At 46.5% G+C, this 11,841-nt stretch overlaps 2 protein-coding genes across 2 annotated transcripts; one reads left to right on the top strand and one right to left on the bottom strand.

Annotated features, from left to right (window-relative positions):
• Positions 1-596: 596 nt before the first annotated feature.
• Positions 597-4,051, bottom strand: LOC124685325 (cytochrome c1-2, heme protein, mitochondrial). Its single transcript, XM_047219671.1, has 8 exons — positions 3,989-4,051; positions 3,186-3,253; positions 2,564-2,766; positions 2,149-2,428; positions 1,982-2,053; positions 1,217-1,333; positions 1,072-1,137; positions 597-983 (listed from the first exon to the last, which is right to left on the bottom strand). Exons 2-8 carry the CDS (start codon positions 3,243-3,245, stop codon positions 867-869), a joined length of 915 nt encoding a protein of 304 aa, XP_047075627.1. The 5' UTR covers positions 3,246-3,253; positions 3,989-4,051; the 3' UTR covers positions 597-866.
• Positions 4,052-7,033: 2,982 nt separating this feature from the next.
• LOC124672775 (manganese-dependent ADP-ribose/CDP-alcohol diphosphatase-like) lies at positions 7,034-8,421 on the top strand. The gene is made up of 2 exons (XM_047208955.1): positions 7,034-7,122; positions 7,212-8,421. Exon 2 carries the CDS (start codon positions 7,264-7,266, stop codon positions 8,245-8,247), a length of 984 nt encoding a protein of 327 aa, XP_047064911.1. The 5' UTR covers positions 7,034-7,122; positions 7,212-7,263; the 3' UTR covers positions 8,248-8,421.
• Positions 8,422-11,841: the final 3,420 nt, after the last annotated feature.

The raw sequence follows: 11,841 nt of genomic DNA, 5'->3' as shown, positions 1-11,841 counted from the left end.
GATCTGGCGAAGCCATGCACCTTTAAAGTGCAAAAGTTTCATGTGGCCTGCAGCTCAACATCGGCTGTGGACTTCAGACCCCCGTCTTAGGCATGTATTGCAAGATCAGAGGGCATGTTATGCAGGACGAAGATACAACAGAGCACATACTGCTGCATTGCTCGTTTGCAAGGTCTAGGCGTCTAGCAGACATGTTTCCAGGCCTGCATCGCAAACGCCTTGGAGCTGCGGCAAAATGACAGGAGGGTTTTTGACACCTTGTAACCCTGATTTGCTGGTTGTTCTGGAAGAAACACATGGGCCTTCGGCAATGTTAGGCTACAATTTCCAGTGCAAGTGTTGGCATCTAGGGTTTTGGAGTCCAAACTATGGAAGATAGATAGGAGGTGTGTAGGTGATCTAGCTCATATCGTGAGAGAATAGCCTTCACATCAAGGACATGATCTTGTAAATATTATTCTAACTTCTATAAAATTATGGCACACCAAGCTCTAAAAGAAACACCCAGACTGTCGCAGCAAAATTTTAACAGGTCAATGATAATTTTAGAAGCGGAATGAATGGATGGATGGGCAAAAGAATTGTAAGATGCCTAGTTCCAGAATATAATAAAGGATTTATGATCTTCATCATCTCATCTGTTAGAAGTATGCTGGTACCACTCAGGTATCAACAGACAAAAAATATTTCAAAATAACTGCTCCCTTGGAGAAATGCTTTCGCAGCAGAGGAAGAAAACAGAAGAAATTCTACGCAGGGGATATTGGGAGACAACCCAAGTGGCAAAATGTACAACAGAAAGTCATTATTTCGATCGCTTCTGCTTAAAGACTCGACGTTGTAATAAAAAGAAGAAATAATGGTCATCAGTTGACGACATCCAGGACCAGCTTGCGGGACTTGAGGACCGACCACCTCATGCGACGGTAGTATGCGGCTTGGAGAAGTGCAAGTGACAGAAGGAATATCCATTTGACGCCCATCTGCAAAAGTTGGTATAAGGCGCATCAGAATAGTGGCCAGCACAATTGTGTATTTACATTTAAAGACGCGAGTGGTATTGGTAGTTACCAGTTTCCTCTCTTCCATTTCAGGCTCAGCTGCCCACGACAAGAACGACACAACATCCTTGCCCATCTGCGATCGAAATATAGTTTTAGCCCAACAAGTCAACAACTTACACATGAAGAGCTCAACAAAGGATAAAAGGACATGCCTGGGCTTCAGTTGCAGGGGTACCATCTTCGTACTCAACAGCTCCATCCATAAGCATCTTAGGCATGGCTATGGCACCACCAGGGAAGTAGGGATTGTAATGCAGACCCTCACGGATCTAGAGTTTGATTATTCCAAGTCAGTTTCGTAATAATGCTAAAAAATACAAAGGGGAAAAATACAAAAAATACTCCAGTAAACAGCATGAATATTGCAAGAACAATTAAAGTTGGCCGTCTCTCGCTAGATGATGCACAAGAAAAGCTTTTCTCAATAAGTGTATAAAGTACTGCGGCAATTTTTAGAATATTCAGCAGAAACAATCAACGCTGGCACTCGGCAGGGCAGGTAAGTCATTTCAGACTAGACAAAAATCCTGATTTTGGGATCACACAATGAATTCGTGCGCTAAGGTTCAGAAGTCAGAACAATAATAATTGACCAGAATGAAAAGCTGAACTGATCCTAGATTAACAGAATAAAATGTCACTAAACAAACAGCATACACAAAAACAGTTAAGATATCACAATCAGAAGTACATCACTTTCAAGTTCCAGCAGGATTACTCTTTCACAGAACAGTACAAAATTGGATGCTACTATCATGTACATGTACAAGTGTTGGTGTGAGCTATGTCCATATAATTGGATACCATGTGCAAGCGGTGGGCCTTAGCAACTTGTTAATGGTACTGAGAGAAAATGCAGCAGAAACTACAAGGCTAAGCTACCTGATAGAAACAGAACACAGAGAATAAAGGTTTACCTGAACACCAGCAGGTGGGTCATGGTAACCAGTAAGAAGAGCAAACACGTAGTTCTGGCCATTGTGCCTTGCCTGAGCATATATGAATCATCATCAGTAAGATACAAGCTGGAGAACAAAGATTACACCATCGTGCTGCAAAGAAATGAGAAATGCGTTATAATTACCTTTGTGATAAGACTGAGGTCCGGAGGATATGCTCCACCATTTGCAAATCGGGCTGCCTGTTCATTTGGATAAGGCTGCGGGAAGCGATCACTGAGCTTGCCGGGACGTGTGAACATTTCACCCTCATCATTAGGACCATCAACCACTTCAATTTCAGCAGCCATTGCCTTGGTTTCCTCTTCAGTATAGGCGACCCCAACCAAATCACGGTATGAAATCAATGACATGGAGTGGCAAGATGCGCACACTTGCTGGTAAACTTGGTGTCCACGCCGGATTCTGCTCAGATATTTTTCCAATATAAGGCCATAGTTCAAAATGAATGACACACCCTTTTTTATTATCTTACGGGGAAAGTACATTAGTGCAAAAAAAATATAATGTCTAGGAAAGAAGGAAAAATGGATGACTTACGATGCGTGATCGTAAGAGCTAAGAATGCCCTCATGCGGCCAGGGGTAGTCTGCCGCTGCCAAACCATGCTCAGCTTCATCAGCAGATGCTATCGTACCAAAACTTAAGAGACCAGAAGCACCAACTCCAAGAAGAGCCAATGCTCTTAGTCCAGCAGAAGACTCTTCATTCTTTGCCCGGAACGAGGAGAGCACAGATGAGCCCTAGAAAAAATGATTATGATGTTAAAAGGAATAGTCATCACATAAAAACAGTATTAATTAGTTGATGGCTTGATTCTATCAAAAGCACGGTACTAAGGACTACCATTCTCCTTTACACTATTCGAAAAGGTAATCCTGGCAAATATGAACCCTCACATCAAACTAACATGCAGCCCTGGTACTAACTGATTTCTCTATCAGAAAAAAACATAATGCTGACTGTAACAGAATAAGCATGCCAACTAAGGTTTCTTTCCAGCATATCATTTGCAAAAACACATTCGGTAAACTTTATGGAACAGCGATGCCATAACTTAAGTACAATCATGGAATCTAAAGCAAATAATAGCATGGCTGGATACTGGACTAGTTTTCCAACAGACTGCATACAGAAGCAGGAGTTCCAAGGCAGCACTTACAGACGACTGGCTATGAAGAGTTTTCCTCAGAAGCTGGCTGAGGCCCCTCCCGGCAGCCATTCAGGACTCTGCATCGAAGATTACAAGCTGTGTTATAGAAAAGAAAAGGAAAAAAGGTAGACTGGTATGATAATCACAAACAGCAGAAAACCAAAAATGCAAAAGATGCTGGTGACAAACTGACAAATTGCAATCCCATTTACATTTTCCATTAAGCCATCATATTTGAGTGAACTGGAACAAAATCATTGTAAAAGCACCATAATGAAAAGGATTTGTTGCGAAATGTTCTATTTTTCACAACGTCAACCTCAAATCCCAAAACAAAATTCAGGGCATTACTACAGAAGACGAAGAACTAACAGACGTTAACAGATATATTAGAGCAGGCACTGGATGAGAGACGACAGTACAGTCTTATACGATCTCCATACCGAATGAAATGAAAAACAGACAAGACGGTAACGACCCTAAATGGATCAGATTCACCGAAGCGTGGCGGGTGGCGATTCCATCGACCATTCGCAGTCAACAAGCACCATCTCCCGGGAGATCTAGCCCGAGACGCGCGATCGGCAACGGTACGATCCCCACGGCGCGACGGCACAAATGGGTCAGATTCGAAGAAGAAAGCCCCCGATCTATCTACCCTCTCGATTACCGCCCAGCCCAGAGACCCCGGACCGGGTCGCCGGCGCGCAACCGCGCGACGACCGGAGCAGATCACCAGATCGATTAGATTCAGGATTTCGGAAAGGAGGGAGGGGAGGGGGGGTCGAAAACGAAGGGTGGAGCGTAGTTACCTATGGATTCGGCGAGGCGGTGCTCCGGCGAGCGGCGGCGCGGCGGGTGGGGGGTGGGAGGGAGGTGGATGGAGGCGCAGGCTTTGTGGCGATGTGAGGGACGCGCTGACTGAGGAGGCTTTTGGGGAAGTGTAAGGACGCGTGGGCTTCTTCCAGCCGAGTATTTTGAATGGGCCGTGCGACACTCACGTTCAGCCCGATTGAAACCCAACCATTGTCAGAAGGAAAGGAGTTAATAAAAGCCCATTTCCCTACAAAAAAACTTAAAGCAAGCCCATTGCGCTTAGGATACATAACAGCCCGTGCATTTCTCTTCAGATTTTTCTCTAGGAAAAAAGTTTTTTATTTGCTACCAAAGGTTGTTGCTTTAGCAAAAGATTAAAAAAACAATATGAAGAGTTGTTTATGTTGTTCCTAATAAAAGCTTTGTTGATATTATCTTTTTCCTTGGAAAAAACAAGGGGTTGAAACCCACCTAAATTGCATGAACCATACTAATTAGGTATTCCTAGAAAAGAAGTACACCCTACCCCATGAAACAAAATTATATGTCGCAATAAACTACTCCATTCGTCCCAAAATGTAAGGCGTCTAAAGACTGGTCAAAAGTCAAACTTTACTAACTCTGACCAAATATTTAGAAAAAATTATTTACATCTGCAATATCGAATGGACATATTAAAGAAAATATATTTTATGGTGAATCTATTCATGTTGATTCAGTACTGTAAATGTTTATATTTTTATGTATAAACTTGATCAAACTAAAAAAAGTTGACTTCTGACTAATCCTTAGACGCCTTACATTTTGGGACGGAGGGAGTAGAAAAGAGAAAACAAGCATTGTACCCATCATGTGTGCAGACAAGAACTAAATGTGTGCTTCATCGTATATGGTTATCTAGAAGACCCTCAATATTTTCCCCTTCTATGGATCAAAACAGTTATGGAACAACATGGTTAGGTCAGGGGCTGATCTAGCACCCTACAGCCCGGGCATCCGCCCAAGCTTCCCAGCACCGTCCCTGCTTGAGTTATGTGACTTCTTACTATGATTTTGTCTAAAAATTCGGCATTTTAGACATGTTTGCCCAAGCTTCGATATGATTATGGTTCTTGGTCAGGTAGAGGTCTCTATTTATCTCTAATTGTATGGAGGCTTCTTCCATATTGGGCCTCCCATTGACTTTCTCTTTTATTGTTTCCTCTCCCTTGACTTATTGCTATGACAAGTGGCATATCTTTTGGTTGACCTAGCTTGGCCTTGTCAAGTTATCATGTAGGATTATATGGGACCTTAATACAATCACTTATGCCCACAATAGAATTCGTCCAAAATGATGATTATGTAGGTTTGCACAATGGTTTCCATCTCTTGACGAGTAGTACCACACAAGATAAGACCATACAGTAGTCCACACATGTCGCTCAAAATAGAGTTCATTTAGAACTTCCATAAGGCTCAAAATGTTGCAGAGGAAAATAGGTTTGGGATAAAGTAAGAAAGAGAGAAGGCATGAGAGAAGCCAAAGTATGTGCAAAGTTAGTCAATTCAAAACTAAAGATAAATAGATGTTCCTAATGCATTATGTGTTGACACCTTTACATGTATTTATTCTTAGGACCCTTCAGGCTCTACTATGGTTACCATGTGTGTGTGTGTGCCTACGTACGTGTGTGTGTGATCATCGTCTTGCGAGCAAAGGGAACAAGTTGGACCAATCTTGAAGCAAGTCATGGTGAACCTTCGTCAAAGAGGAAATCTGTATCGATGGCTTAGCGGCAATTGTTGACTTTGAAAGAGATATCACACTATGGTTGGGGTAACACTTGATGATGAAGTTGTTGTCTATGAAGCTATTCTAGGAGCTATACGCATGCACTTTAAACACCAAAGATCATCCAAATTTGTGTGAAAATTTATGTATGTTTTGAACTTCCACAACACCACCATTCGACCATGAATTGACGCGTGATGGATATGCTAGATTTGCTGTCGTTGCACATTTTTTGCCGAATGTGAAGGTGGCAATGTGAAAACTCATGTGATGCGTAAGGACCATGTTGCCCTTAGAAAAATGAATGGTGGATCCTGATGTGGTAACTCGATCTGTGTGTGCTCGTCATCAGATGAGCAACAAGTGGTGGCGCCAATCTTGAAGCAACTCGTGTTGGACCTTAGTCGAAGAGGAAATCTATAGTGGTGGATCAACCACAACCAACAACTTTGAAGGTTGTGGTGATGACTTCAGTGGATGATGAAGTTGTTGCCCAGGACTTCATTGTACGAGTTGTGGGCATGCACTTTGCATACATGACCCAAAATTCTCCATTTTTTGTGTGAAATTCGTTCACGTTTGAACTTCCCGAACGCCACCAATCCACCATGGATCTTTTATTTCACTTGTCTTTGTTCGTTTTCCTTAAGTGAAAATCATGAAATGATATCTCCTTAAACAGAGGTGTCAAATTTTGAACTAAATGTTTGGCACCTATTTTTTTGGAACTTCTCATCAGTTTAGCTAGTGTTTCATTGATTTTGGTTTAATTTTGTACAACACCGCTGAAAACACACATTGAAGAATGTTTCTTCACTACAAAAATAAGCTTTACCTGAGATATTCGGGACATTCAACTAACTGAAACCAACTTAAAACAATTCTCAAACTCTTTAAATGCTCTGAAATAGACATGAACCTGAAGACATTAGACGTTCTTAAGACTTATCGTACACGAGCTGTCGTGATGTTGAAATTTGTACGTTAGTAGGCTCAACAACTCTTTTTATGTGCCTGCCGGGCCTGAAGCCTATTTTGTTTACCGCTAAAAAAGAACCATATCGTACATGGGAGCATGAATGAAAATATCCATGAGCCACCTAAAATCCTGTTGGATCCGGGAATGCGGTTGGTGAGTAGCTCTCAGAAATTAACTGGCGATATGATTCCCTGGGTGAGATCGTACCACGTGTCGAGCGGACCACCGTCCACTTGCTTCTGCCACGTGATGATATCCATCCATTGCCTCCATGGCCTCCGCCCTCCGCCTCCGGTGCTTCGGAGAACAGAGGACGCGAGGCCGCCAGAGGGGAAGACGACGAGCTGCAGCTACTGCCGGCGGCAACTGTCACGCCGGTGAGCTGCTCATTCCTGATGTGCCAACTCGATCACTTGAAGCAAAAGCAGTTTGTACCTAAATCGTCTTCATGTTTCTTGCATTGCAGGGCAGCAATTGGTTGATTCCGGCGTGTTCGACGGCGCCGGCCAGCCGCATCAATGCTAGCTCACCCGGGAGGGGTCGGGGTGATCCGGGCGTCGGTGACCAGGGAGCCCCTCTTCTCCTTCGGCGTCATCGCGGACGTGCAGTACGCCGACATCCCGGACGGCCGCTCCTTCCTCGGCGTACCTCGGTACTACCGCCACAGCATCACCGTGCTCCAGCGGGCGGTCCGGAGCTGGAACAGCCACAAGGCCGGCGTCAAGTTCTGCATCAACTTCGGGGACATCGTCGACGGCTTCTGCCCCAAGGACAGGTCGCTGTCCGCCGTGCAGGCCGTGGTGGCGGAGTTCGACCGGTTCCGCGGCGGCCCGGCGTACCACATGCTCGGCAACCACTGCCTGTACAACCTCCCCAGGAGCGAGCTGGTGTCCGTGCTGCGGATGCCCGGCCGCGCCTACTACGAGTTCTCGCCGTGGCCCGGGTACAGGTTCGTGGTGCTGGACGCGTACGACTTCAGCGCCGTCGGGTGGCCGCGCGACCACCCGGTGGCGCTGGCGGCGAGGCGGTTCCTGGAGGAGCGGAACCCGAACGCCGACAAGAACAGCCCCACGGGACTGGCCGGGGAGGACCGACGGTTCGTGATGTTCAACGGCGGCGTCGGCGAGGAGCAGCTGCGGTGGCTGGACGGCGCCCTGCGGAGCGCGTCGCGGCGCGGGGAGACCGTGGTGGTGTGCAGCCACCTGCCGCTCCACCCGGGCGCGGCGTCCCCCGCGGGGCTCATGTGGAACTACGAGGAGGCGCTGGCCGTGGTGCACCGGCACGGCTGCGTCGCGGCGTGCCTCGCCGGGCACGACCACAGGGGCGGGTACGCCGTGGACGCGCGCGGCGTGCACCACCGCACCCTGGAGGCCGCGCTCGAGTGCCCGCCCGGCACCGACTCCTTCGGCCGCGTCGACGTGTTCCCCGGCAGGCTCTCGCTCGCCGGCTCCGGCAGGATGGCCAGCACCGAAATGCCGCTCCCCGTACCCCGAGTGAGCTAGCTTGCTAGTAGCTGCTGCTGCGCCATGGCCACCGGCACAGAGACCTTGCTAGTTCTACTCGATCCACGGGCTGCCCCACTGTGTAGCCACTAGCTCGCAACCGTAACCGCGATAGCTGTCTCTGCAACGATTTACCGTCTCAAACTGATAATGATCCCATCCAATTCATCGCTTTCTTTTGTTGATGCAAACAGAGGGTGATCCTCTCGTCGCCGTCCCACGCCCAAATTTTCGCTGCTACCTGATCGCTGGCTTCCCGTGCAACGATTCAGGATCCATTCGAATTTGGAAATGTGCCCGCCTAACAGATCCTGCGTGAGACCGTAAACTACTGTTTTTTCAGCAATTTCACCATTTTAGCACATATACATGGTCAATTAAATGTAAATGTAGTAGCAATATAAACTACAATTGTGAAAGTTCGAAACATCACACAATATAACAATGATCCAATTACATGAATAGATCAAATCCAAATAATTAAACAAATAACGAATGCTCAAGGGAAGCAATTAATAGTTCAACTCAAACATGAATGAATAGGAAATCAAATGAATTACAAAGGGGAGCTACTGCCCATGTAGCTGCCAGTGCTCAATTAGATCATCTCAAAGTTGGGTATGTGTCGCACTGTTATCAATCTTACAGTCTCAAGAAATGCTTGAATATGGTTGCTTAATGATCATGTTGTGAAGAATCACATATCTAGTCATGATGTTGTTGAGTGTATTCTTGTCCTAGAAACGACATGAACCTCGAACAATAGCATACCTAGCTTGCAAAATACGGAAAGCTCTCTCAGTGTCCTTTTAGCATGCTTCTTGTGAATTGGCAAATTCATCTTGCTTCCTTGTTGTTAGGTTTGGAATGGTCTTCTCACATGTAGACTAGGGAGGATAAATGCCATCGGAAAGATAGTAGCCTATTGTCTACTTGTGTCCATTCACTATGTAGTTGCAAGCCGGATCATCTCCACTCACAAGTCTTGAAAAAGATGAGACCTCTGTGAGACATTCATATCATGAAGAGAACCCGGGAGCACAAACAAACAATGCCAAATTCACAAGTTCTCCGATGTCACAACTTCAAGAACAAGTGTGGGACCACGACTTTTCTGGGTGTACTGTACATGCCATGCCGTCAGGCTATTCTTCCATCTTCAATGCATACAATCTATGCTTCCTAGCATGACTGGCCAACCTCGCTGCTCATTGAGTGGCATCAATCTCTTGGTGCCTCTTCATTGGGAGCTTGAAAATACATCGGCCCGAGCACACGAACATGACCTTGGCAAACATAAAAACACACTTGAGAGTTGTATCTTTGCCAACGCGAAGATACTCGTCGGTATAGTCCGCTGGAATACCATAGGCGATCAATCACATAGCTAGCGAGATCTTTTGGTACGGGTGAATGTACTAGGACGTCGCCTAGAGGGGGGGTGAATAGGCGGTGTATAAAAACTTCTACTTGAGAGCTAAACTAGGCGGAATAAAACTACACATGTGTTTACTAGTTTAGCTCAAAGCCTATCAACAAGGGGTTTGCCTAAGAGCACCAACAACCTATGCTAGCATGATGAGCAACAAGGTGATAACAAGCTAGGTATAGCACATCAAGCAAGGTAGATATAACAAGGTAAATCGCATAAGTAAAGGAGCTCGGGTTGAGAAGTAACCGGTGCACGAGGAGACGACGATGTATCCCGAAGTTCACACCCCAAGGGTGCTACGTCTTCGTCTGGAGCGGTGTGGAGGCACAAGGCACTCCAATGAGCCACTAGGGCCACCGTATCTCCTCGATCCTTTCCACCAAGGGGAAAGCCTCGATCCACTAAGGGGCCCTTGAGGGTGGTCACCGAACCCGTACAAGCTTGGCCAAAACCCCAAGTATCAAGCTTGAGGCAACTCCACAACACGGAGCCTCTCAAGTACAAGGCCACAAGAGGCTACAACACGCCACACCGGCAACAAAGCCACCAAGACACCAACGCGCCACAACCGGCTCCAAAACCACAAAGGCTAACACACTCCACAAAGGCAACAACGCCACAAAGGCTACAACGCCACAAAGACGACAAGGCCACAAAGGCTACAAGGCCACAAAGGCTAGAACACCACAAAGGCAACAAGGCCACTAAGGCAACAACACCACTAAGGTCAACATGCCCACTACGAGACCGAAACCCCGGAGAGAACCCAAACCGATGCACCTAATGCAATGGCTAAGAACACCACTAAAATGCCCAAGTTCTTCTCTCCCAAATTCCAACAAAACTACAAAAGCTATTGGGGGAATAAGGGAGGAAGAACAAATATGTGGAGAAACACCAAATAACTTCAAGACCTAGATCTAGCAAGATCCCCTCACTTGGAGAGGGATTCAATTGGAGAAGCTCTAGATCTAGGTCTCCTCTCTCCTTTCCCCCAAGAATATGCAAGAAATAGTGGGGGGATCAAGAGAAGGAAGAATCAACTCAAGGTCAACAATGGAGGAGAGAGAATGGAGGGGAAGAAGTGTTTGGGTCGGAGGTGGAAGAGGGGTATAAATAGGAGGCCCAAAATATAGTTGTTGGGGCTGAGAAAAACGGTCAGTTTCGCCCCAAACGGTACTACCGCTGTGCAAAACGGTATTACCGCTTTTCCCCAAAAACTTAGATCTGAAAATCGGGCCAAAACTGGTAGTACCGCAGCTCGGAGCGGTGCTACCGCTTGTGCTGAGAAAATAGCAAATCTGCAGAGAGAGAGAGGGAAACAGCGGCGGCAGAGCAGTGCATGCATGTGATACGTCTCCGACGTATCGATAATTTCTTATGTTCCATGCCACATTATTGATGATATCTACATGTTTTATACACATTATATGTCATATTTATGCATTTTCCGGAACTAACCTATTGACGAGATGCTGTTTTTGGTTCCAGAAATCCTAGTAAGGAAATATTCTCGGAATCAGACGAAATCAACGCCCAGCATCCTATTTTTCCACGAAGCTTCCAGAACAGCCGAGAGAGGCCAGAGGGGGGCCACGGACCCACCAGATGACACCCTGGCGCGGCCAAGGGGGGCCCGCGCCCCCCTAGTGTGTCGTCGCCTTGTCGACCCTCCGACTCTGCCTCTTCGCCTATATAAAGGTCTCTGACCTAAAAACCTCGACACGTTCGACGAAACCAGAGAAAACCTTCCAGATCCGCCGCCATCGCGAAGCCAAGATCTGGGGGACAGGAGTCTCTGTTCCGGCACGCCGCCGGGACGGGGAAGTGCCCCCGGAAGGCTCCTCCATCGAAACCACCGCCATCTCCATCAACGCTGCTGTCTCCCATGAGGAGGGAGTAGTTCTCCATCGAGGCTCGGGGCTGTACTGGTAGCTATGTGGTTAATCTCTCTCTCCTATGTGCTTCAATACAATAATCTCATGAGCTGCCTTACATGATTGAGATTCATATGATGATGCTTGTAATCTAGATGTCATTATGCTAGTCAAGTGGATTTTACTTATGTGATCTCCGGAGACTCCTTGTCCCACGTGTGTAAAGGTGACAGTGTGTGCACCGTGTGGGTCTCTTAGGCTATATTTCACAGAATACTTATTCAC

Source organism: Lolium rigidum, chromosome 1 (genome assembly GCF_022539505.1).
Source record: "Lolium rigidum isolate FL_2022 chromosome 1, APGP_CSIRO_Lrig_0.1, whole genome shotgun sequence".
NCBI lineage: Eukaryota > Viridiplantae > Streptophyta > Magnoliopsida > Poales > Poaceae > Lolium > Lolium rigidum.
This window is presented reverse-complemented; position numbering and strand designations above follow the sequence as displayed.